General features: G+C 43.1%; 1 protein-coding gene across 1 annotated transcript in view; it reads left to right on the top strand.

The window, feature by feature from the left end:
• The window catches only part of l3mbtl1 (L3MBTL histone methyl-lysine binding protein 1), a 114,612-nt gene extending 93,278 nt beyond the window's left edge, over window positions 1–21,334 (top strand). Inside the window, exons 18-21 of the mRNA XM_068048822.1 lie at window positions 6,719–6,780; window positions 12,650–12,792; window positions 19,984–20,046; window positions 21,200–21,334. Of these exons, the coding sequence (XP_067904923.1) occupies window positions 6,719–6,780; window positions 12,650–12,792; window positions 19,984–20,046; window positions 21,200–21,334 (403 nt within the window). The remainder of the gene's footprint in view (window positions 1–6,718; window positions 6,781–12,649; window positions 12,793–19,983; window positions 20,047–21,199) is intronic.
• Window positions 21,335–24,873: the final 3,539 nt, after the last annotated feature.

Here is a 24,873-nt window from a genome sequence, read left to right as displayed (position 1 = left end):
TGAAGCATTACATCAGATTTCAAATACCTGTGAACCCCCAAGTGTCTCCAGGTGCTTTTCTTTATACATTTATGAATGTTTCTATGCCGTGTGAACTCATCGTCAGCAGCTGGGCTGGAGACAGGCTGCTGATCATACTGACCCTTGGCCTCTGATGACTTCAGTGGCCATCCTCTGGCTGACTGAGGCCTAGAGGGCCCCGGCTGCCTGAGGGTCTCCTGCACAGGCATCGTGGTTGTTGGAGCTGGGCTCACTGCTGGAGGGGCTGAGGAGCTGATGCCCACACTCGGAGTGCCCTGAGGGGAGCCTGCAGCTGTGGAAGCCAAAACCTCCTCCTACCTTTTGAGGCTGACTTGAACCTCCCTGCTCACCTGAGAAGGATGAGGAGCTGGAGAAGACTCCAGGCAACTCTTTCACCTTGCCACTGCTGCATCGAGCTCATGGCCAAGTCGATGGTGTGCAGATCTGCCTCTGCATGAGGGTCACCAACCTCGTTGGAGGAAGCCATACGCCCACATGGCTGAGACATGGCAGCACTAATGGCATAGATTACTTCTCCATTGTCCACTCATGGCTGTGCATTGCCTTGGGCATCTCTGCCAGATGTTGCCTTACCTCTCTCTGCCACTCCAGCATGCCCTCTGCTGTCAATACCAGAGGCTCTTCATTATCCTGGGGCTCAGCATAGGCCTGGCCACTCACGGTCGTCTGACTGTCAGAGGCCTTAGTTGTCTCAGCCAGCTGCTTGGGCGTGTGCGATGCTCTCAATAGCTTGTGACCCTGATTCTACAGCTGAGCGGAAACACACCGAGGTGTAAGTATCTGCGCTGGTGTAAGATGCAGGAGAGTCATGAGACGGTGCATCCTCTGACTGCTCCTCCTCAGAGGTGGACGTCTGGCCCCCTTCTGGTTGAGTCTCCTGAGAATGGTGACCTGCATGAAGGAACACAGACATGTGTGGGTTAGGCTGTGCAGATCTCATCATGCCAACGATATGTAATGTGAGTCTCCAGAAGTGAACTGTATGTCGATGGAAGCCAATCCTCACTTTCTTGTGCCGAAACTCCAGTCTCTCCATCTGATATGGAGCGGCTGCCCTAAGACCCTGCCAATTCTAATGCCTCTTTGTTGGCTGCAGTGAGAGGTCGAAGATCTGGTATACCTCCACCAGTTCGGGCTGTCTCCCTCCTGTTCTGGGCCCTCTTGTCCTGCAAGTGGAAAGATGGAGAAAATCATACTTCACAGAGAGATTAACATGACAGTTCTGCTCATGTCAGCTTCTTGTCCCCTACAGGGCTTTCACAAACAGCTCATGCTGCCGTCCCCTCCCATGGGAGTTAAGGGGGGATGAGGGGATGTGAAAGAAGGTGGCCTGTGGCTGAAATGCAGCCACGCATTTGTCAGGATGAGGTGATGCCTAACCCCCTCTGCCATTGCCATTGTAGTGTCTCCCTCCCCATGTCCTGCATAGCCACTTGCAATCACTAAAAAGAAGAGGTGAGGAGCAGTCACTTTGGCAGAACGAAGGAGGTCGTTAACCCTCTTGCAGCACTGTAGCCAGTTCCAGGGGGGTTCAGAGTCTCTGCAAAACGGGTCACAGTTTTGAACAGGTGGCAGCAAATGAGTGCAGGAAAGCAGTGCCAGCCGGGCCTGCAGGGCTTTAAATATGGTGCCAGCAGCTGCTCCGGAGTCATTTGATGCTGTATTCAGCATCTTGCATCCGCCCCCACCAAGTGATTGGGCAGGCCCCACGCCTCCATTATGCAAAATGGCCAGCCGCTGCGTGATTGCAGTGGGGTAGTCACCCACGTGGCAAACAGGAACGGTGCCCATTTCCACGTCCACCATCGGGACCCGCAGCAGGTTTACTAAATTCAGCCCACTATGAGCAGCAACAGTAGACATTCATGAAGATTTTCTCAATTTAATATTTCTAGTGGGATGTTTAGCATTTTGGTAGAAGTATGTAATAGGAAATGTTCAAACATTTCCAGTGTCATTGCACATCATGACAAGAGGAATTCTTATCTCACTGTCAATATCCTTTGACAAAAAGCAGCTACTTCATCAAAGACCCATTTATCACAATCTAGCTTATAATAAATGCAGATGATTTCTTAATTTTTTTGCAGTGTCGAAGTTCAGACATTTTATTTTTAGACTTTAATAAAGATGTTAACACTTACTACATATTTGGACTGTTATGTGAAATGTCTTATATTTGAACTGTGCTTAAATCCCTGGTCTGTTTTACAATATTTAGTCTACTTTCACAGATTGCCAACACATACATTATGCACACTGATGCATTAGGATAAATTACTGTATTTATTTAAAAATAAAAGTTAGCTTATTCTGCATTGCTACAATGCCAAATTCAGGAATAACATAATAAACACTAAAGCGTGTCATAACAATAAAGTGATTGAGAGAAAAGGCCAACAATTTACTCAAGAGTACCACATCAAATTCTTGTCCATAACGAGCTGGATGAAAAAACAAGATTAACAAACCATCTTACTGAAAATACTAATCAAATTTAGTCTTAATTTATATACAAATTTAACATCAGAGGAATCTGAAATTGTAACACTGGCAAATGGCACATCGTACCTCTTGAGTGCCAAAGGAAAACAGTGCTCTGAACTGTGAACCTTTTCTGGTTTTGTTTTGATAAACACTGGTTCTTTGATGGTTCACATTTTGTGCCTCACCTCGTGGTAACATGACGTTACATATTCTCATTCAGCTAGTGAACAGGATGTTGACTATTTTCCCCAGGCACCACATTGATTACCAAGCAGAGATACACAGAAATACACGTACACATAGGGCTGACAAAAGATATATTGGCGGTGGGTGCACTAGCTAATGAAGTAGCAAAAACATGAACAGTCACAAATCACCACATCCTAGAGTCATAGACATTTACTGCATAGAAGAGGGCCATTCAGCCCATCAAGTCCATGTCAGCTCTCTGCAGAGCAATCCAGTCAGTCCCACTCTCCTGCTTGATCCCCTTAATCCTGCAAATTTATTTCCTTCAAGTGTCCATCCAATTTCCTTTTGAAATCAATTATTCTTTCCGCTTCCACCATCCTCATTACCACTTGCTGTGTAAATAAGTTCTTCCTCACGTCCCCCCTGCATCTTTTGCCCAAAATCTTCAATCTGTGTTCCCTAGTCCTTGTACTGTCAGCTAATGGTAACAGTTTTTCCTTGTTTAACTTATCTAAGCCTGTCATAATCTTGTATACCTCTATCAAATCTCCCCTCAATCTCCTTTGCTTCAGGGAGAACAACCCTGCACAGTGGCGCAGTGGTTAGCACCGCAGCCTCACAGCTCCAGCGACCCGGGTTCAATTCTGGGTACTGCCTGTCTGTGGAGTTTGCAAGTTCTCCCTGTGTCTGCGTGGGTTTCCTCCGGTTTCCTCCCACAGCCAAAGACTTGCAGGTTGATAGGTAAATTGGCCATTATAAATTGCCCCTAGTATAGGTAAGTGGTAGGGAAATATAGGGACAAGTGGGGATGTGGTAGGAATATGGAATTAGTGTAGGATTAGTATAAATGGGTGGTTGATGGCCGGCACAGACTCGGTGGGCCGAAGGGCCTGTTTCGGTGCTGTATCTCTATCTAACTAACTAACTAACCCGATTTTTCTAACCTAACCTTGTAACTAAAATCTCCCATCCTTGGAACCATTCTGGTAAATCACCTCTGCCCCCTCTCACGGACCCTCACATCCTTTCTAAAATGTGGTGATCAGAACTGATGCATTACTCTGGTTGGGGCCTAACTAGAGCTTTATAAAGATTCAGCACAACTTCCCTGCTTTTGTACTCTATGCCTCTATTTATGAAGCCTAAGCTCTCTTATGCTTTGCTAACCACTTTCTTAATATCTATTGCTCCCTTCAAAGATCGATTCACATGTACCCCCAGGTCCCTCTGTTCCTGCACACTCTTTAGATCTGCGTCATTAAGTCTATACTGCCTCACCCTATCCCTTTTGCCGAAATGTATCACCTCACACTTGTCTGCATTAAATTCCATCTGCCACTTGTCTGCCCATTCTGCTAGCCTACCTATATCCTGTTGCAGGCAGTTTTTTACATCCTCACTGTTTGCCACTCCTACAGGTTTGGTATCATCATCAGCAAATTTTGAAATTCTGCTCTGTATTCCAAGATACAAGATCATTTATGTAGAACAAAATAGTCCTAGCACTGACCCTTAGGGAAACCACTGTCTACCATCCATCATTCTGATAAGCAACCATTTACCACAACTCACTGTTTTCTGTCCTTAAGCCAATATTTTATTGAATTGGACACTGACCCTCCTATTTTATGAGCCTCATTTTTGTTAACCAGCCTTTTATGTGGTACTTTACCATATGCTTTCTTGAAATCCATATAGACAACATCCACCACATTCCTTTCATCAACCTTCTCAGTTACTTCTTCAAAAAATTAAACAGATTAGTCAAGCATGATCTGCCTTTTACAAATCTGTGCTGGCTATCCTTGATTAACTCAAACTTCTCCAATGCCTGTTGATTTTTTCCCCCTGATTATTGGGCTGCATTTTATAGACGCCTCGACTTCGGGATCTGTGGCAGGGGGACATGAAGATTGCCCCCAATGAGGCCTGCCACAGACCTCCATGCTGGCAGGGCCAGTCCTGATCTTGCTGGCAGCAGCAAGGCCTCGTGGCAGCCCCCTGCCGCTCGGCGACGGGACCGTAATTTAAATTTTCAAATTCATTAACTTACTGAGTTAATGACGTTCCCGTCATCTCCTGAAGTGCCGCCACGATCTTCATCCTGGAAGCCGGCACTGCCGTGCCTTCAAATCCCCATCTGGGGAAATGGGGCGCAACACCTGTGGGGAGGGGGGAGGAGGTACGTTTCTCAGTGTGGGAGGGGGAGCAGGGTCAAACTATTCTGATTGATGGATGGGATGGTGGGAAGGGGTAAAGTTAAATGCTTGTGAACTTTGTGGGGGGGAAGGTCAGGTACACAAGGTAAGTATTTTTGGTGGGGGAGAGAGCAAGGAATGAGTGTATTGTTAATGGGGGGGGGGGGGAGAGGCTGGAAGCCTGTATGTAATTTTTTAAAAATCAGTTTTATTTAACTTTCCCTTTAAACATTTAAATTAAATGTAAGGGCTGGAAACCCTTTACAAATGGCACCGGCGCCTGCTCAAGAGCACCGGACGCTGTTGCCGGGGAGGGCTCACCCATCCCCTCCACGCTATCGGGGGGGTGGTGGGGAGCAGTCTGCCCTAGCCTTGTAAATGAGTCACCACGTATAATATCGTGGCGGCTCATCCGAGTAAAACCTGCACCTGCGGGCCGCCATCTTTTCTGGCCATCGCCGTAATCGGCAACAGCAACATAAAATTCAGCCGTTATTTCTAAAACCTTACCCACCACTGATGTTAAACTAACTAACCTGTAGTTGCTAGGACTGTTCTTACACCCTTTCATGAATAAGGGTGTCACATTTGCCACTCTCCAATCCTCTGGCACCTCCCCCATATCTAGGGAAGATTGGAAGATTATGGCAAGCCCTTCAACTATCTCCCCCCCCCCCCCCCCCCGCCCCCCCATTTCCTTTAGCAACCTGGGATGCAAGCCATCCAGACCAGGTGACTTATCTACCATAAGCATAGCCAGTCTTTCCAGTATCTCCTCCCTCTCAATTTTTACTCTGTTCCTTGCCTGTAATCTCTCCACTTCTACCAATATTTTGTCAGATTCCTCTTCCTTTATAAACACTGATATAAAGTACTCATTACGTATTCTAGCCTTCTCCTGTGCCTCTCAACATATAATACCTTCTTTGTCCCGAATAGGCCCCACTCCGCCTTACTACCCACTTACTATTTACATGCTGGTAGAAGATATGTTGGGTTCCTTTTATGTTGAATGCCATTCTATTTTCATATTCTCTCTTGTAGTCTTATTTTCTTCTTCACCTTCCTCTCTCAACTTATTGTATTTGGCCTGGTTCTCACTTGAAGAATTCACCTGACATGCAACATACACCTTCTTTTATTGTTTCAACATAATCTCGATCTCCCTCATCATCCAAGGAGCCCTATTTTTGATTCCCTTACCTTTCCCCTCATTGGTATATACCTAGCCTGTACCTGAAGCATCTCTTCCTTAAAGATAACCCATTGTTCCATTACAGTTTTTTCTTTCAGTCTTTCATTCCATTTTATCCTGGCTCAATCCCTTCTCATCACATTGAAATTAGCCCTCTTTCAATCTAGCTGTTCTATTTAATTTCCTTCCTTGCTTTTCTGCATTACTGATCTAAACCTTTTGAGAGGATGATCACTCTTACCCAAGTGCTCCCCCGCAGACACTTGGCCCACCTCATTTCCCAGCAGCAGATCAAGAAGTGCTTCCTTTCTAGTTGAGCTAAGAATATACTGACCAACGAAGTTTTCATGAACACAATCCAGAAATTCCTCCCCCTCCTTTTCCTTTACTCTAAAGCTATCCCAATGGATATTTGGGTAATTAAAGTTTCACAATATCACCATTCTATAGTTCTTGTACATCTCTGTGTTTTCTTTGCACATTTGCTCCTCCATCTCTCACTATTTTCAGGCCTATAAAATACACCTAGTAGTGTGATTAGTGGGAACGTAATCATCAGTTTAATACCTTTCCTTATTTTTCTGCTGTTTCTCTTCTTTTCCAGGATTGGTCGTCCACCTAAGTACCATAAGCTTCAACAAGAGGAATTAAAAGTCAGCTTTCAGAGTGAGTTGAAATGCAAGGCTCTTTGCAGGATGAGTTATTTCTGGCAGCTGTGATACATCACATATTTAATATTTGATTTAGTACAAGTTTCAATTTTTCCTATTTGAAATCTCAGCATGTCTATTTATAAGGGTAGAAATTCCAATCAGCAAACTTAGCAAACAAACACTTAATGTGCTAGTTCTATATTCCAGTGTATGCTATTGGTACGCATGCATTCACCCATTTAAAATAAAAATAGCATTCATAGGAATACAGTATGAGAGCATAAAACATTTGTAAGTGGAGTTTCCCATTCAGAATTTTAACCCTACAGTTTTCTGAACACTGTAATGGCACGTTTAGAAGAGTGGACATTGAGTACAAGAAGAAGGGTTTTCTGGGAGGTAGGTTTTTTGTTGGCTGGGGCCCTCCATGGGCCACAGATTGCCCACGGAGGAGGCTACCCCCTCACCCCGCCCCGCAGTATACCCGCAGGGAGATTGCCTCAGTTTACTGGGCAACCTCCCCGTGTGGTGGAGGCTCACCCCGCCGCTGGCTTAATGCCAACAGCAGGGGGAAGGCGCCCTTAAAAGGCTGATAATAGGCCTCATAAGGCCTTCAATTGGTCTCTGGGCAGGAAGACTGTCGTCGGCCTATCCCGCCCCTGACCAAATTCTGGTGTAATGGGAAGGTGTCAGGCCCTCCGCCCCCTGCCGCCCATCACAACTCAAAGGTTTCCCTGCCTCCTAGCCCATCTCTGGGAGGCCCATTCAATCCAGCCCCTTCTGTGTCTCTGGCGGTTGCTTGAAAAGATCACTGGGCTTGTTAAAATACTTAAATAGTGCTTCTGTGCCTGAGAGTGATTGATTCACTCATTCTCAACCCTGCCCAGAAAAACACAGTACAAATACTCAGGAAGCAGACTGTAGCAGTGATATTTAAAGCAATCTCAACCTCCATTCAGGTAAATCACTGGATACTTGATTTTGGCTTCTGGGGATCTTTGGAGCCATTTTATGACTGCTTTGGCAGTGTTCAGAAAGCTTTCAAACAAAATAGTTGACAGCTGACTTTTGGTTGCAGCTGTAAATCTGTCACTTCACTGGCTACAGGGATACAGGAAAAGATGTGGATGTTGCTGAGGATGCCATTAAGGTTAAAGCAGCAGTAGCAACAGCATCAGCAGAAACAAGCATGGCAGCATAGACCTGCGCAGGCTCAAAGTTGATGGCAAAGGAGGCAAGGGCAAAGAAAGTCTTTGAACATGAGGGTGTTTTGCAGCAGGATGTCTTATTTTAACATTGCAGAGGAGTAGTGTATGGGAAGGCTGCACTTTAGCAGGCAGGCAGTCACTGACATGTCACCTGTTGCCACAGGAATTGGAGCCAAACAACAGAGCACACACAGCACTGCCTGTAGATGTGAAGGTTATGGCGGCCCTCAATCTCTACGCCACAAGCTCATTCTAGGTTGCAACGAGTAACATCAGCAAAATCAGTCAGTTTGCTGTTCATATGACCATCAAACGGGTGATGGATGCCCTCTTCACAAGGAGACAGCAATCCATCACCTTCCCAATGCAGGCTGCTGATCAGCAAGAAAGAGCTGTTGGAGAAGCTACTTGCTGGCTTTCTTCAGGTACAAGGTGTCATTGCTGCATAAACATTACTGTATATTATTCCCATCAAGGACCAGGAAGGGGATTGACTCCCTGAATATTTAGCTGGTCTTTGACCACTGGCAGTGACTACTGACGGTGAATAATGCAGGTTTGTGCCCACTTCCTTGGCAGTGGTCACGATGCTTTCAACTGCACCAGTCGTCAATCCCTTCTGTCTTCCACTGAGTTCAGCATCTGTTAGGCAGATGCCTTGGAGATTGAAGAATATCATCTGTACACCTGCCTCATGAATCCTGTCACAGGCCCGGGAAGAGATGTTGAGCACTGGTACAAAGACAGCCATGCAAGAACAATAACTCTCATTGAGCCAATCCCTTAAGCAAAGATTCCAGTGCCTACACCTAGCATTTGGAGCTCTTCAGGACAACACTAAAAGGCATGTGCAGTACGCATTTCACCTGCTGTACACTCCACCTCCTGCATCATCCACCCTATGTGCACGTCACCTCCTAAGTGCTCCATCACTGTGAGCTCCACCTCCGCAATAGTGAGGAAGGATATTAGCTCTGACGATATGGAATCTGTATAGGTAGAGCTGAGAAACACTAAGGGGCAAAAAAAGTTAGTGGGGGTTGTATATAGACCCCCAAACTGTAGTGGTGATGTTGGGAATGGCATTAAACGGGAAATCAGAGATGCATGCGATAAAGGAACATCTGTAATTATGGGTGACTTTAATCTGCATATAGATTGGGCAAATCAAATTAGTCCCAATACTGTAGAGGAGGAATTCTTGGATTGTATACGGGATGGTTTTCTGGACCAATACGTTGGGGAACCAACTAGCGAACAGGCCATCCTAGACTGGGTATTGTGTAATGAGAAAGGAATAATTGACAATACAGTGGTGTGAGACCCCTTGGGGACGAGCGACCATAATATGATAGAATTCTTCATCAAGATGGAGAGTGACGTAGTTGATTCTGAGACAAGGGTCTCAGAATATTAGTAAAGGAAACTACGAAGGTACGAGGCACGAGTTGGCCATGACGGATTGGCAAACATTACTTAAAGGGATGATGGTGGAGAGGCAATGGCAAACATTTAAAGATCGCATGGATGAACTGCAACAATTGTTTATCCCCGTCTGGCGCAAAAGTAAAACGGGAAAGGTAGCCAAACCATGGCTTACAAGGGAAATTAGAGATAGCATTAGATCCAAGGAAGAGGCATATAAATTTGCCAGGAAAAACAACAGACCTGAGGATTGGGAGCAGTTTAGAATTCAGCAAAGGAGGACCAAGCGATTGATTAAGAAGGGGAAAATAGAGTACGAGAGCAAGCTTGCGGGGAGCATAAAAACTGACTGTAAAGGTTTCTATAGGTATGTGAAGAGAAAAAGATTGGTGAAGACAAATGTAGGTCCCTTACAGTCAAAACAGGGGAATTTATTATGGGAACAAAGAAATGGCTGACCAACTAAATGCATACTTTGGTTCTGTCTTCACAAAGGAGGACACAAATATCATACCCGAAATGTTGGGGAACACAGGGCTTAGTGAGGGAGAGGAACTGAAGGGAATCAGTATTAGTCGAGAAATGGTGTTGGGAAAATTGATGGGATTGAAGGCCAATAAATCCCCAGGGCCTGATGGTATGCATCCCAGAGTACTTAAGGAAGTGGCCCTGGAAATAGTGGATGCATTGGTGGTCATCTTCCAAGATTCTATCGACTCTGAAACAGTTCCTACAGATTGGAGGGTAGCTAATGTAACCCCACTATTTAAAAAGGGAGGTAGAGAGAAAGCACGGAATTATAGACCAGTCAGCCTGATGTCGGTAGTGGGGAAAATTCTAAAGTGCATTATCAAAGATTTTATAGCAGAGCACTTCGAGAACAGTGGTAGAATTGGGCAGAGTCAACATGGATTTACAAAAGGGAAATCATGCTTGACAAATCTACTAGAATTCTTCGAGGATGTAACTGGTAGAGTTGATAACGGGGAGCCAGTGGATGTGGTTTATTTGGACTTTCAGAAGGCTTTCGACAAAGTCCCACATAAGAGATTAGCATGTAAAATTAAAGCGCATGGGATGGGGGTAGTGTATTGCGATGGATAGAAAATTGGTTGGCGGACAGGAAACAAAGAGTAGGGATAAATGGGTCTTTTTCCGAATGGCAGGCAGCGACTAGTGGAGTACCGCAGGGCTCCCTGCTAGAACCCCACCAATGCATACAGTATACATATACATTAATGATTTAGATGAGGGAACTAAATGTAATATCTCCAAATTTGCAGATGACACAAAACTGGGTGGGAGGGTGAGTTGTGAGGAGGATGCAGAGAGGCTTCAGGGTGATTTGGACAAGTTGAGTCAGTGGGCTAATGCATGGCAGATGCAGTATAATGTGGATAAATGTGAGGTTATCCACTTTGGTAGCAAAAACAGGAAGGCAGATTATTATCTGAATGGCTATAAACTGAGAGAGGGGAATATGCAGAGAGACCTGGGTGTTCTTGTACACCAGTCACTGAAGGTAAGCATGCAGGTCCAACAGGCGGTAAAAAAGGCAAACGGTATGTTGGCCTTCAAAGCGACAGGATTCGAGTACAGGAGCAGGGATGTCTTGCTGCAGTTATACAGGGCCTTGGTGAGGCCACACCTGGAATATTGTGTGTAGTTTTGGTCTCTTTATCTGAGGAAGGATGTTCTTGCTATAGAGGGAGTGCAGCGAAGGTTTACCAGACTAATTCCTGGGATGGCGGGACTGACGTATGAGGAGAGATTGAGTCGGTTCAGATTATATTCGCTGGAGTTCAGAAGAGGAGGGGGGATCTCATAGAAACCTGTAAAATTCTAACAGGACTTGACAGGTAGATGCAGGAAGGATGTTCCCGATGGTGGGGGAGTCCAGAACCAGGGGTCATAGTCTAAGGATACGGGGTAAACCTTTCTGGACTGAGATGAGGAGAAATTTCTTCACCCAGAGAGTGGTGAGCCTGTGGAATTCGCTACCACAGAAAGCAGTTGAGGCCAAAACATTGTAGGTTTTCAAGAAGGAGTTAGATATAGCTATTGAGTCTAAAGGGATCAAAGAGTACGGGGCGAAAGCAGGAACAGGTTACTGAGTTGGATGATCAGCCATGATCATAATGAATGGCGGAGCAGGTTCGAAGGGCCAAATGGCCTACTCCTGCTCCTATTTTCTATGTTTCTATGTTTGTTTCACCCCTGCACTTCACCCCCTGTTCACTTCATCCCCTGCACACCCCAACCCCGTGTGCTTCACCCCATGTGCGCTTCACCCCCTGTATGCTGCACCCCTTGCATACTATATCCCCGGCTTGCTTCACCCTTGTGTGGTCCACTTCTTGCGCACACCTTTTTTGCTATGATCAAATATCTAGGCCAGAAATTCTATACTTTTTTTGGCATCGTGGTAATGGGATATTAAGTTGTTCAAAATTTTTTAGTCAACTACGGTTGTCCAGTTAACATCAGAAAGAAGCACAGACTGTACATTGACAGGCTGGAATTCTTTATGCTGATAATTTTTGCCAAAAAAGGTCAGAATGAGGAAGTCCTTTGTACTCATAATGGCTTTTATTGCCCATTAAAAACATGAAAGCAATACTTTTTGAAAGCAAACTAAGATACAGAATATGCAGAGTCAGGAGACAAGTAGAAAAATGGGTAGCTTGCTGACTACTAGAGTAGACAGAGAATGTTTCCACTTGTGGGGGAGAGCAAAACTAGAGGCTATCAGTATAATATAGTCACCAAGAAATCAAATAGGGAATTCAGAAGAAACTTCTTTATCCAGGCAGTGGTGAGAATGTGGAAATTGTTACCACAGGGAGTAGTTGAGGTAAATGGTATGGATGCATTTAAGGAATGCAAGATAAGCATATGAGGATGAAGGAACTAGAGGGGTATGCTAATAGACTTAGATGTGGAAGGATAGAAGAAGGCTTGAATAGAGCAGAAATACTGCATGGACTGGTTGGGTCAAATGGCCTGTTTGTGCGCTGTGTACTCTATGTAATTCTACGTAACATCTTTCAACTCATTTTTTGTAATAATGCACTTACCAATTGTTTCATTAAGGTGCAAGTTACAGAAATTATATAATGTGTAAAAAAAAATCATGAAAAGGGCAAATAAATGTTAATGATATTTAGAAGGGTTCAAATGTGTCATTGCAGCCTTAGTGTTTTTCTGATGCTATATTTCTAGACATTCCAAAAGATGGTATGCAACAAGACTTGCATCAATCAGTTTTTATGTCTGCCATGTCCCCACATCCAGCTCGTTCATTGTCCTTGTGCTGGGAACAACACTGCAAGCTGCTTCCAGGTGTAGCTGGAATCAGTGCCAGCAAAGTGGCCAAATGGACTATCGAAGAGGTAAGAAGAGAAGGAAAGTGAATGAGATGCAGCAGTTTAAAAAAAAAATGCAGCAAATCCATTTGAATGCTGAAATTGTTCTGAATTAAAGCTGCATGACCGTGCTGTCAATTATTTCCAGTCTCTTTTGCAATCATAGAACTATCATTCAGAAATTATACTGGTAAAAAGAATCTAGGCAGTTTGCCATTGTTTGAATACATATCATTGTCCGAAATATCCAAACTATTTTTGGTGCTGTGGGATTTTGTTTTGGTTGGTTTCTGATTAAAATTGTTTAGTACAATTTAAAATATGTAAATTCTTCTTTGGCTAAAATAAGAGGTTGGCCTGCAAGTAATTTCAAGTTATTTGCCTCATAGCTTGATTATTAGCCAATATTTATGTTAAAACAAAACATCAGTTGCTCCACGGGTTCATTGGGTAAATACACTGTGTAAATGGGTACAGAACCAGAATAGAAGACTCAACTGACCTTAATGTCTTCAGTCAAGGGAGTGAAAAAGAAGTCATCTAGTGTTCACACTTGCCATACTAGAAAATTTACAAACAACAAATGAGGACAGTTTGGACTCAACTGTGATGCTCCTCTAGGTAAAGTAGCTTACTAACAGTTAATAGGCAAGGCACTGGATGACTGCTGGTGATTGTGGAGTTATACTGCAGTCACCATCCTTATCGGAAAGACATGAAGAAAAGGGAAGAAAATCGTGCAGGGAGTGCTGTATTCAATAGTTCTCACGCTCTTTATAAATGAAACATCCCATTCAAAGGAGAAGTGGCTTTTCACCATGCGCTTTTTGGTGGATGCTTGTGCCACACTCTCAGGCAGTGCATTCCAGATCCTAACCACTCGCTGCGTAAAAATGTTTTACACCAGATCAACCGCATTACCCTCATCAACCCTCTCTGTTACCTCATCAAAAAACTCAATCAAGTTAGTTAAACACAATTTTCCCTTAACAAACATGTGGTAGCTTTGTTTATTTAATCCACGTTTGTCCAAGTGACTGTTAATTTTGTCCCGGATTATCATTTTTAAAAATGGTGGAATGGAACTGATTGGATTTTTCTACAGAGAGCCGGCATGGACTCAATGGATCGAATAGCCTTCTTCTCTGCCCCTATGACTCTATGACTTTCACATGATGGAGGTTAAATTGACTGGCCTGTATTTGCTGGGCTTATCCTTAAACCCTTTTTCAAACAAGGGTGTAACATTTGCAATTCTCTGGTCTTTTGGCACCACTCCTGTATCTAAGGAGGATTGGAAGATTATGGCTAATGCCACTGTAATTTCCACGTCAAAGACCCTCAGTACTCTTGATTGCATCTCATCCAGACCTGATGACTTATCAACTTTAAGTACCTTCTCTTTATCAATTTTTAGCCCATCCAGTGTCTCAACAACCTCTTCTTTCACTATATCTTGGGTAGCATCTTCTTCCTTGGTAAATACAGATGCAAAGTACAAATTTACTACCTCAGCCATGCCCTCTGCCTCCATGCATACATCTCCTTTTTGGTCCTTAACTAGCCCCATTCCTCCATTTACCGTCCTTTTACTGTTTATATGCCTATAGAAGACTTTTATTCCCTTTTATGTTAGCTGTCAGTCTCTTCTCATACTCTCTCTTTACTTCTCTTATTTCTTTTTTCATTTCCCCTCTGAAATATCTGAATTCAGCCTGGTTGTCGCTTGTATTACCAACCTGGCATGTCATATGCACCCTTTTTCTCCTTGATCTTACTCTCTATCTCTTTTGTCATCCAGAGCACTCTGGCTTTTTTGTCCTGCCTTTCCCCCTCATGGGAACATGTCTAGACTGTACCCGAACCATCTCCTCTTTAAAGGCAGCCCATTGTTCTTTACGGTTATGCCTGCCAACTTTGATTCCAATTTATCTGGGCCAGATCCATTCTCACCCTATTGAAATTGGCTCCCCTCCAATTAATTATTTTTACTCTGGATTGGTCCTTGTCCTTTTCCATAGCTAGCCTAAACCTTATGATACTATAATCATTGTCTCCTAAATGTTCCTCGACTGACACTCGATCCAGTTGATACACCTGATTCTCTAGAACCAGATCCATTAATGCCTCCGTCCTTGTTGGAATGGAAACATACTGATCTAGAAAATTCACCTGAACACACTTCAGAAACTTTTCCCCCTCTCTGTCCTTAACACTATTACTATCGTAGTCTATGTTGGACTAAAGTCCCCCATTATAACCACTATATAGTTTTTGCACCTCTCTGTAATTACCTTGCAACTTTGTTCCTCTATATCTTTCCCACTAGTTGGTGGCCTATAGACTACGCCCAATGATTTAATGGTACCTCTATTTTTTCTTAGCTCTAACCAAATAGATTCTGTCCTTGACCCCAATAGGACATCCTCTCTATCCAGCACCGTAATATTCTCCTTTATCGATTATGCCACCCTTCCTCTTTTCTTTCCTTCCCTATCTTTCCTGAACACCTTGTATCCAGGAATATTTAATACCCACTCCTGCCCTTTTTCGAGCCAGCTCTCTGTTATTGCCACAACATCACATTCCCACTTGGCTATCTGTACCTGCAGCTCACCAACCCTATTTACCGCACTCCATGCATTCACATACATGCACATTAAACCATTTTAGACCTTACTGCACTCCCTCTCACTTTGACCTGACTTAAAGCCTTACTATTTCTTACTCTGGTGCTGTCTCTCACAATCCTTTGTGCACCTTGTTTTTCCTCTCTAATATTATATCCAGGGTATCCTGCTGCAAAGTTAGTTTAAATTCAACCCAACAGCACTAGCAAACCGTCCCACAAGGGCATTGGTCCTGGCTGTGTTCAAGTCCAACCTGTCAGGCCTGTACAGGTCCCAATGTCCCAGAAATCTAAAGCCCTCCCTCCTGCACCATCTCTCCAGCCATGCATTCGTCTGCTCTACCCTCCTGTTTCTGTACTCACTAGCACATGGCACTGGGAGTAATCTGGAGATTACTACCTTTGAGGTCCTGCTTGCTAGTTTCTTTCTGAGCTCCCTAAAGTCTGCTTACAGGATCGCATCCCTCTTTCTACCTATGTTATTGGTACCAATAAGGACTACAGCCTCTAACTGTTCACCCTTACCTCCCCCCTTCCCCACTGCCTCCCCCCAGCTGCTCTGCAGTTGCTCAGTGATGTCCTTGACCCTGGCACCAGGGAGGCAACATCTCATCCTGCAGCTGCAGAAACATTTGTCTGTTCCCATAACTATTGAATCCCCTATCATTATTGCTTTCCCATACGCATACTGTACACATGCACATTAAATACATACTTTGGTTCTGTCTTCACAAATAACCACCCAGAAATGTTAGGGAACGAAAGGTCAAATGAGAGGGAGGAACTGAAGGAAATCAGTATTAGTAAAAGAAAATGCTCGGGAAATTAATGGGGTTAAAGGCTGACAAATCCACAGGGCCTGATAATCTACATCCCAGAGTACTAAAGGAAGTGGCCTTGGAAATAGTGGATGCATTGGTGGTCATCTTCCAAAATTCTATAGACTCGGGAGCAGTTCCTACAGATTGGAGGGTGGCAAATGTAACCCAACTATTTAAAAAAAAGGAGGGAGAGAAAAAACAGGGAACTACACACCAGTTAGCCTTACATCAGTAGTGGGGAAATGCTAGAGTCTATTATAAAGGATGTGATAGCAGAACACCTGGAAAGCATAAACGGAATTGGGCAAAGCCAGCATGGGTTTACAAAAAGGAAATCATGCTTGACAAATCTACTGGAGTTTTTTGAGGATGTAACTAGTAGAGTAGATAAGGGAGAACCAGTGGATGTGGTGTATTTGGATTTTCAGAAGGCTTTTGATCAGGTCCCAGAGAAGAGTATAGTGTGCAAAATTAAAGCACATGGGATTGGGGGTAATATACTGTCATGGATTGAGAATTGGTTGACAGTCAGGAAACAGAGAGTAGGAATAAACAGGTCTTTTTCTGGGTGGCAGGCAGTGACTAGTGGGGTATCGCAGGGATCAGTGCTTGGGTCCCAGCTATTCACAATATATATTCATGACTTGGGTGAGGGAACTAATTGTAATATTTCCAAGTTTGCAGACGACACAAAGCTGGGGGGAATGTGAGCTGTGAGGAGGATGCAAAGAAGCTCCAATGTGATTTGGACAAGTTGGGTAAGCGGGCAAATGCATGGAAGATGCAGTATAATGTGGATAAATGTGAGGTTATCCACTTTGGTTGTAAAAGCAGAAAGGCAGGTCATTATCTGAATGGTGATAGATGGGGAAAGGGGGAGGTGCAATGAGACCTGGGTGTCCTTGTGCACCAGTCGCTGAAAGCAAGCATTCAGGTGTAGCAAGCAATTAGGAAGGCGAATGGTATGTTGGCCTTCATTGCAAGACAACTTGAGTACCGGAGCAAGGATGTCTCACTGCATTTATACAGGGCCTTGGTGAGACCACATCTGGAGTATTGTGTGCAGTTTTGGTCTCCTTATCTGAGGAGGGGCTGATTCCTGGGATGGCAGGATTGACTTATGAGGAGAGAATGGGTCAACTAGGCCTATATTCACTAGAGTTTAGAAGAGTAAGAGGGGATATCATAGAAATCTATAAAATGCTAACAGTTCTCGACAGGCCAGATGCAGGGAGGATGTTCTCGATGGCTGGGGAGTCCAGAACAAGGGGTCTCATTCTCAAGATACAGGGTATGCCATTTAGAACCGAGATGAGGAGAAATTTCTTCACTCAGAGGTGGTGAAGCTGTGGAATGTCTACCGCAGGAGGCAGTGGAGGCCAAGTCATTAAATATATTCAAGAAGGCGATAGATATATTTCTTAATGCCAAAGGGATCAAGGGATATGGGGAGAAAGCGGGAACAGGTAACTGAATTAGACGATCAGCCATGATCTTTTTTTGAATGGTGGAGCAGGCATGAAGGGCCGAATGGCCTACTCCTGCTCCTATTTTCTAAGTTTCTATGTTTTTCCAATTTCCTTCCTGCCCCCTGTGCCAGCCGTGGTGCTGTGGCCTTGGTTCTGGCTGCACTCCGCCGAGGAAATATCTTTCTTAGCAATATTCAGAAATTAATACTGGTTGGAGAAGGAGATGCACTGTGGGGACTCCTGCACTACCTAACTGGTCCTCCTTGACTGCCTGGCAGTTACCCATTCCCTATCTGCCTGCATAACCTTCAGCTGTGGAGTGATACATCCAGACATGTGCTAGCCACGAAACTCTCAACCTCGCAGATGCATCACAATGACGCCAGCTGCTGCTCAAGCAGGCGCTCGAGCTGCTTCAGTTGATGACACTCCTGCATATGTTGTTGTCCAGGACATGAAAAGCATCCTGGAGTTTCCAAATGGAACAGGATGTGCACTCCATGGGACCAAAATGCCCTACCATGCCTCAATTTAATAGACTGTTAATTGGCCTAATAGAAATAAGCTTAAAATTTAAATAAATGAATACTCACCAGCTACTCACCAATCAGCTGCTTCCCTTGTGCTGACGTCACTTTATTTTATAGGGCGTTAACTGAAATGTTTTACCTAATTCTTATTATCGATATACCTCAGATTTTAATTTACTGAAAAATTCAGAACTCTTTAGTGTTACTATCTGTTGTTATTTTGTTTTAATTTTATCACCCAGATTTGATTAATTAATTGAACACATTGTAATGACTTGATATATTATCAAATTGGCTTTACTTTTAGGCAACTTAATTGATCTCAGGCTGGATTTTGTTTTCCGGCCACGTGGCTGGTACACACGGGCCACACGCTGCCACGTCACCGTGATCCTGAACCTGGTGGCTCATTAGAATTTGCAGAGCAGCCACACTGTGGCCCCACCCCAATCACTTGGTGGGGGTGGGCACGTTGACGCTGTGAATGGTGTTAACTGTCTCTGCGCAGGCACTGATGCCATTTTTCAAGGCTGCCAGCCCTGCATAGAGAATGCAGAGTTGCCTCTGATCACCACCCCCCCTCAACTACACTGAAAATAAATGTTTGCCCTGTCCCGCCCCCACTACACTTCAAATACAGAGTACCCCCCTTCCCCACCTCGGTGGTGCCAGCTTTACCTGGACGGGAAAGTGAAGGCAGGTGAGTGTCGCCCATCTTGCTGAAGATCCGGAACCGAAGGTATAATCGCGGGTAATTCAATTTAAATGTATGCAAACAGGTAATTTCAATATTTAAAGCATGGTCCCGTTGCAGAGCGGCGGAGTGCCCGCCACGGAGCATCCCCACCGCCAGGAAGATGCGGTCCAGCAATCCCGCCGTCACTCTCCGTGGTGGGCTGCCACTCTGATCTTCTGGCCCCACCACCCCACCGCAGATCCCAATGTCGGGAGGTGAACAAAATCCAGCCCCTAGTCTTAATGTATAGTTGATTAATTTAAATTAAATTAAATTAAAAGCTTACCAGTATACTCACCCCATGTTACCCCTTGTCCTGTGATGTCATTTTGTGATATATCCCCGCCTCTTGCCGCTGCTCCTGGTCTGTTCCCGAGCCTTGCTGTCTCTGACCACTCCGCTCACAGCCTCGCTCTCTCTCTGACTGCTCTGCCCCCAGCCCTCGCTCTCTCTGACCACTCTGCTCATAGCCTGTCTTGCTCTGACCATTCCACTCCTAGGTCTCACTCTCTTTGATCACTCCGCTCCAGGTCCTCTCTGGCTGCTCCACTCCGCTCCAGACCCTCTCTGGCTTCTCCGCTCCCCAGCCTCACACTCTCTACTTAGAGAGGTAGAATCGTAGAGTCATTACAGCACAGAAGGAAGTCCATAGAGTCCATGCCGTCTCTATGTAGAGCAATCCCATCAGTTCCATTCCCCTGCTGTATCCCCATAGCCCAGCAAGTTTATTTCACTCAAGTGCCCATCCTTTTGAAATCATTGATCATCTCTGCTTACACCACCTCACATTCCCCCTACATCTCTTGCCCAAAACCTTAAATCTATGTCCCCTAGTCCTCGTACCATTAGTTAATGTGAACAGTTTTTCTTTTGTCTACATTATCTAATCCTATCACTCTTGTACACCTCTATCAAATCTCCCCTCAGTCTCCTTTGTTCGAATCTACTATCAAAGATGAAAGTAATCCATTGTGCATATTTTGTTCATTTAGTATGTAATTGTCACAGCAACAATGTTATTTATTTATTGTAGGTGGGAAGCTTTGTCCAGACACTCACTGGCTGTGAGCAACAGGCAAAACTCTTCAAAGAGGAGGTAGGAGATGAGTTACCTCATCCTCCAATAGTTTTTGTACCATGGCCGGAATTTTATGTGGTCACAGTGGCCCTCCCACACCAGCTGGGGGGAGAGCCCATCTCCACCGGGCCTGGAAGCCAGACAGCAATTTTATGTGATCCAAGGCCTTTAAGTGTCCTCAGTTGGGACTTCTAACCCTCTGAGGCAGGAAGACCCGCCTCCAACTGCTGTTGACCAATCAGAGGGACAGTGGCTCCTCAGTCCCAGCAGTGCCACTGGAAACAGTGGCTACTGCTGGGACTGCACCTAGCCAGGACCAGCAAGGTGGAGCAGGCCCCTGAATGGAGGTAAGTGTGCAGGGCCTTGCTGGGGACAATTGTTTGGGCCTTGGCGAGGTGGGGGGAGGGGGTCGATCGAGTGGGCAGGGGGCAGGGAAGGGTGGGCTGGTCCAGCAGGGGCAGCTTGTGCTGCTGGGGGGGACCTACATGGGCACAAGGTGCCCGATCAGGGCCCACACCCCTGAGCCTTCAAGGAGGCTGCCAGTTATTACTGGACAACCTCATCAGCTGGCGATGTGCCCAGCCACCGCTGATAATATACAAATGATGGTGGGAGGAGGCCCTGAAGTGCCAATTAATTGGTCACTTTAGGCCTCAATTGGCCTGGGGCGGGCAGGCCATTTTCCACCTCCCTCACTGCTTGTAAAATAGCAGCGGGGGTGGGTAGCCGACTGGAACGGCACCCCCCACCTTCCTCTCAAGTTTAGAACACCCTTCCTGCCCGCCTCCAGCCTGGTCCCGGGGGAATAGCGTAAAATCCGGGCCCACCCACTCCCAGGGGATGGTGTAGATTTCGGGCTCATATTGTGTTGTTTTACTAAAGCCATTGGATACCAGCCTATAAATGCTTAACACGTTTGCCTGAAATTGCTCTTTTCACTTTATTCAACAGATTTTACTAGAATTTCAAGCTAATATGTTAACCTCCTGCAGTTAATATTCCATAGTGTAATTTAAAGATTATTATTTTCTCAAATACCTAAAACACAAATCTCTGCTCAAATTTATTCTTCAGGACATTTCTAGAAATAAGACATATGATGTGACATTTTTATTTCTTTATTTTTGTATCCTGTACTGTATTGAAGAACACCTACACTTTTCTCTTACAGTCGATTGACGGGGAGGCTTTCCTTCTTCTAACGCAAGTGGATATAGTGAAGATCATGAGCATTAAACTTGGTCCAGCATTAAAGATTTATAACTCTATTCTTATGTTCAAAAGTGCTGATGATACTCCAAAATGACATTCCGGTAAATTTAAGTGCAATGTAATCTTGTAGAAACAAAAAGAAACTGCTCCAAAAGTACTGAAAAGTGTGTTTTGTTAATAATTCCTGTTTTTGTTTCTTTTACACTGGTAAATTCGTGCTAAATGGAAAGAAAACTAACAAAGTAAGTTGCATTAGTAGTTGACATTGCTTGATTTATCTCTAGATCTGTGATAGAATATTTGAATTATAATCTCATTTATGAAACCCAGTGAGATTATGTGAAAGTATACTGGTTTTTGCTGTGACTGTTTGCATTTTAAATGTAATTTAATGAAACAATTACTAATTTTTTAAATAAAAGTTGTGAAAACATAACTGTACAGATAAAAATGCATTCAAATTGTATTTGGTTGCACTACAGCTTCAATTCATCAAACAAGTCAATGATTAATTTAATTACAGGGGACCAATCTAAAGAAAATGTGATGTCTTTCTTATATGTTTAATAGGCAGTTATGCAAAGCCTTACATGAAGAAAATCAGATTGTAACTTTTCTAATTGTTTATGAGAACACATTGGTATTAGTCCATTGAAAATATTTTGCCATATTGAGACACTGTGGACGCTGGGAGATAACTTTACTTAACTTCACTTTTTTAAATCTTTAAATCTTCTTACATTTAAAATTTGCATAATATTATGAGATTTTACCCCTATTGTCATTACTTGCCTATGAGCTTGAAAATGTATTGAAAACGATTACAAATGTATTTTTTGTCACGGTATAATGTGGTCCACTTAAATTTCCGTCCTCTTCACCTGTAAAAGTTGTCAGCTGCGTTGCTTATGTTCTGAAAAAGAGCTATTGCAGCTATATTTAACTCTTTAACAGACATAACGTTCTCGATTATTGTTGGTGATGTTAGAGCGCAATCACCTGATTACTTCTCAGGATAATCCCCTTTCTATTATTTTAGAACAAGTGTTTAGCCTTTATGTTAAGTGGTTAATGCATCTATTAAATTAGCGAAGAAAGAAATGCCATATGATAATGCCAAATATTTGCCTGCTAAATATTGGCAATAGTTATTTGTAAACCGTATTTTAGTTTCTGTGGGTGACCTAATATGATTCCCATACTAAGTCAAGTGCTTATATTTCTATCAGAGCCATTTGAAGTACCATTATATCTAGTTTTAAGGGTACACTGTAAACACCTGAGCTATAGCATTGATTCATCCTTGTTTGGTTTAAGTAGTGTATTTTTACCATGCATCTTTTATCGACTGTGTTACTTAACTACTGAAAAGATAATCGGCATAGGTTAAAGGGTTATGAATAAATGATCTTGCTTAGATAACCTGGTTTAATAATTACTTCCTAAAGCTTTAAATGTCACTTTGGAATATCTGCAATAATTTGTTTTACAATTTAGAAGAGCAAAGGGTATTTAAAGAAAAATGTGAGTGGCACTTCTTAAAAATCAGAAAGACAAAAATATCAAAATTTTTAAAGTATTGATCTGGTTAGCATATGCTGTGAAATTATAAATACACCGTTTATAAATGTGTTCACAAGTAAGCAATATCCAGGGCAGATAGTAAATCTTCTCTCTTGGTTTTCTTATTATTGTGCATAAGATAGCTGTTTATTTTGCTCATAAGGTCAGTTCCCTGCCTTCGATTAGTACTGAACATCAGTACCTCTACGATGGTGCTCATAACAATTTGTAGCATTTTATATTTGAAAATATAATTATCATGGCATGATTTGTTACAATTACCTTTCAGTCTTTATAGGCAATTGTGACACTTATGTGTCATTTTAATGGTATACCCATTTGGAATTTAACTGTTTTTCTTCAGAAATTTTAGGTAATACAATATTCATATTTATATTAATGTTGGCATCAAAATGCCAGGAAAACCTTTTTTGTCTAATTGTAGGAGATGAAAAATACATTTTTAAAAATACAAAGGAATTTAAAACAGTTAATTGTGTATACACATGTGTATTGAGACTTCTGCTCCAGTTGTCAATATTTCTTGTCTATTTTATTTTCATTGAGTGGACTCTGCTTTGCCACATTCGTTATTTCACCCACCATCACTAGCATTGACTTTAATGTTACAACTTGTGCCAGTCTTCAATTGTGTACAAAGCTTCTTTAATTCAAGCTTTTCTGCTGTGTGGCACCATTGTGGAGATATAGTCAGAGAACAATACCAGCAATGACAGGATCAAATTATTACCAATTAAGTTATGAAATTTTTCTCACATTTGCTTGGGAATTTTACCTGGATTAGATTAAACACTTCAAGCAATCCATTAAATATCCTTTTAGACTTGTTTTACATGAGTTTCACCCCTTTTCCAACCCCTGTGCTGTGTGGGAAGAACTTCAAATGCTTAGCTTTCCTAGTTAATTTCGTAGGCCATGACCAGACGTAAAATTCAATATTTATTTTTTCTAATATTCGTGTAATTCAAAAACAAAGCATTTAGAAGCAGTTCTGAGATTAAATATGAGGTTCTATAAATAAGATGTTCTTGAATGGCATTTTACTCCCTTTTATTTGTAGGAGGGACCTACACTGAAGTCAGTGAACATTTCCACAGAAAATGCTGCTCTGTTTCTTCGTAAAGGTGGCAAATGTGCAGCTGCATTTTTTTTCTCTCATCTATGACCCATTGTAATTGAAATATGGGCCTAGAAATGTGGCTGCGTAGCAACCGTATTCAGGCATTAAGTGGCCTCCTAAGTCTCCATTAAGGTGGGCAGGAAATGCACACTAATTATGAGCTGCAATTGCACCACCAGGCATGATGATAAAGGCCATAAAATTGGTGTGCAGTCTCCATGCTTGAAATAGGTGATAGATTCTTTACACATGCAATTAAAGGGCCTAATGCAAGTTTGAGGCCCACACTTCAAGATTGTTCTGCCCTGAGGCAGCTGGCGCCGGTGTGGCAGCACTCAACAAGACCAGGTCTACATGCAGCCTGAAGGCAGTCCTTAAGGACACAAACAACAAGCTATGGATGAACTCGCCCAAATTTCTTGGCCGTGGTTTTTTAAACTGAAAATAGTAATATATTTCCACTAAATTAGAACTCACGTGACAAAGAAAAGGCAGGACTCATTTCTGAAAGTTTCATATCTGTTAGCAAATAAGAGATAAATGTATCATCTAGTTAAGAAATCTACCTTAAGAAATGCTTGTTTGTAAGTATACATGAAACAGTTTTGTTTTCAGATTTTACTTGATTGTAATGATCATTATAACAATATGTGTTGTTTTATCTGGGACAAACAGTCAAAAGGCTGGCATTGAGGTTGAATGCAGAACTTTATTATGAGGCTTCTTGCTTCTACTTCCACGTGCTACTGATTGAGCAATATGGCTGAAATACGTGACATTACATCACTTCCTGTGATGACATATATTTGTATAAACATATTCAAATGATTACACTTATTCACTTATTCTCTGTCAAATATATTATCTTAACATACTAACCAATGTTCTATCACAACAATTATATTTAAATTGTTTGGAAGATTGGCAGG

This window comes from Heterodontus francisci, chromosome 16 (genome assembly GCF_036365525.1).
Source record: "Heterodontus francisci isolate sHetFra1 chromosome 16, sHetFra1.hap1, whole genome shotgun sequence".
In the NCBI taxonomy this organism is placed as follows: domain Eukaryota; kingdom Metazoa; phylum Chordata; class Chondrichthyes; order Heterodontiformes; family Heterodontidae; genus Heterodontus; species Heterodontus francisci.
The sequence above is the reverse complement of the archived record's forward strand: the minus strand, read 5'-3'. Positions and strand labels throughout refer to the sequence as shown.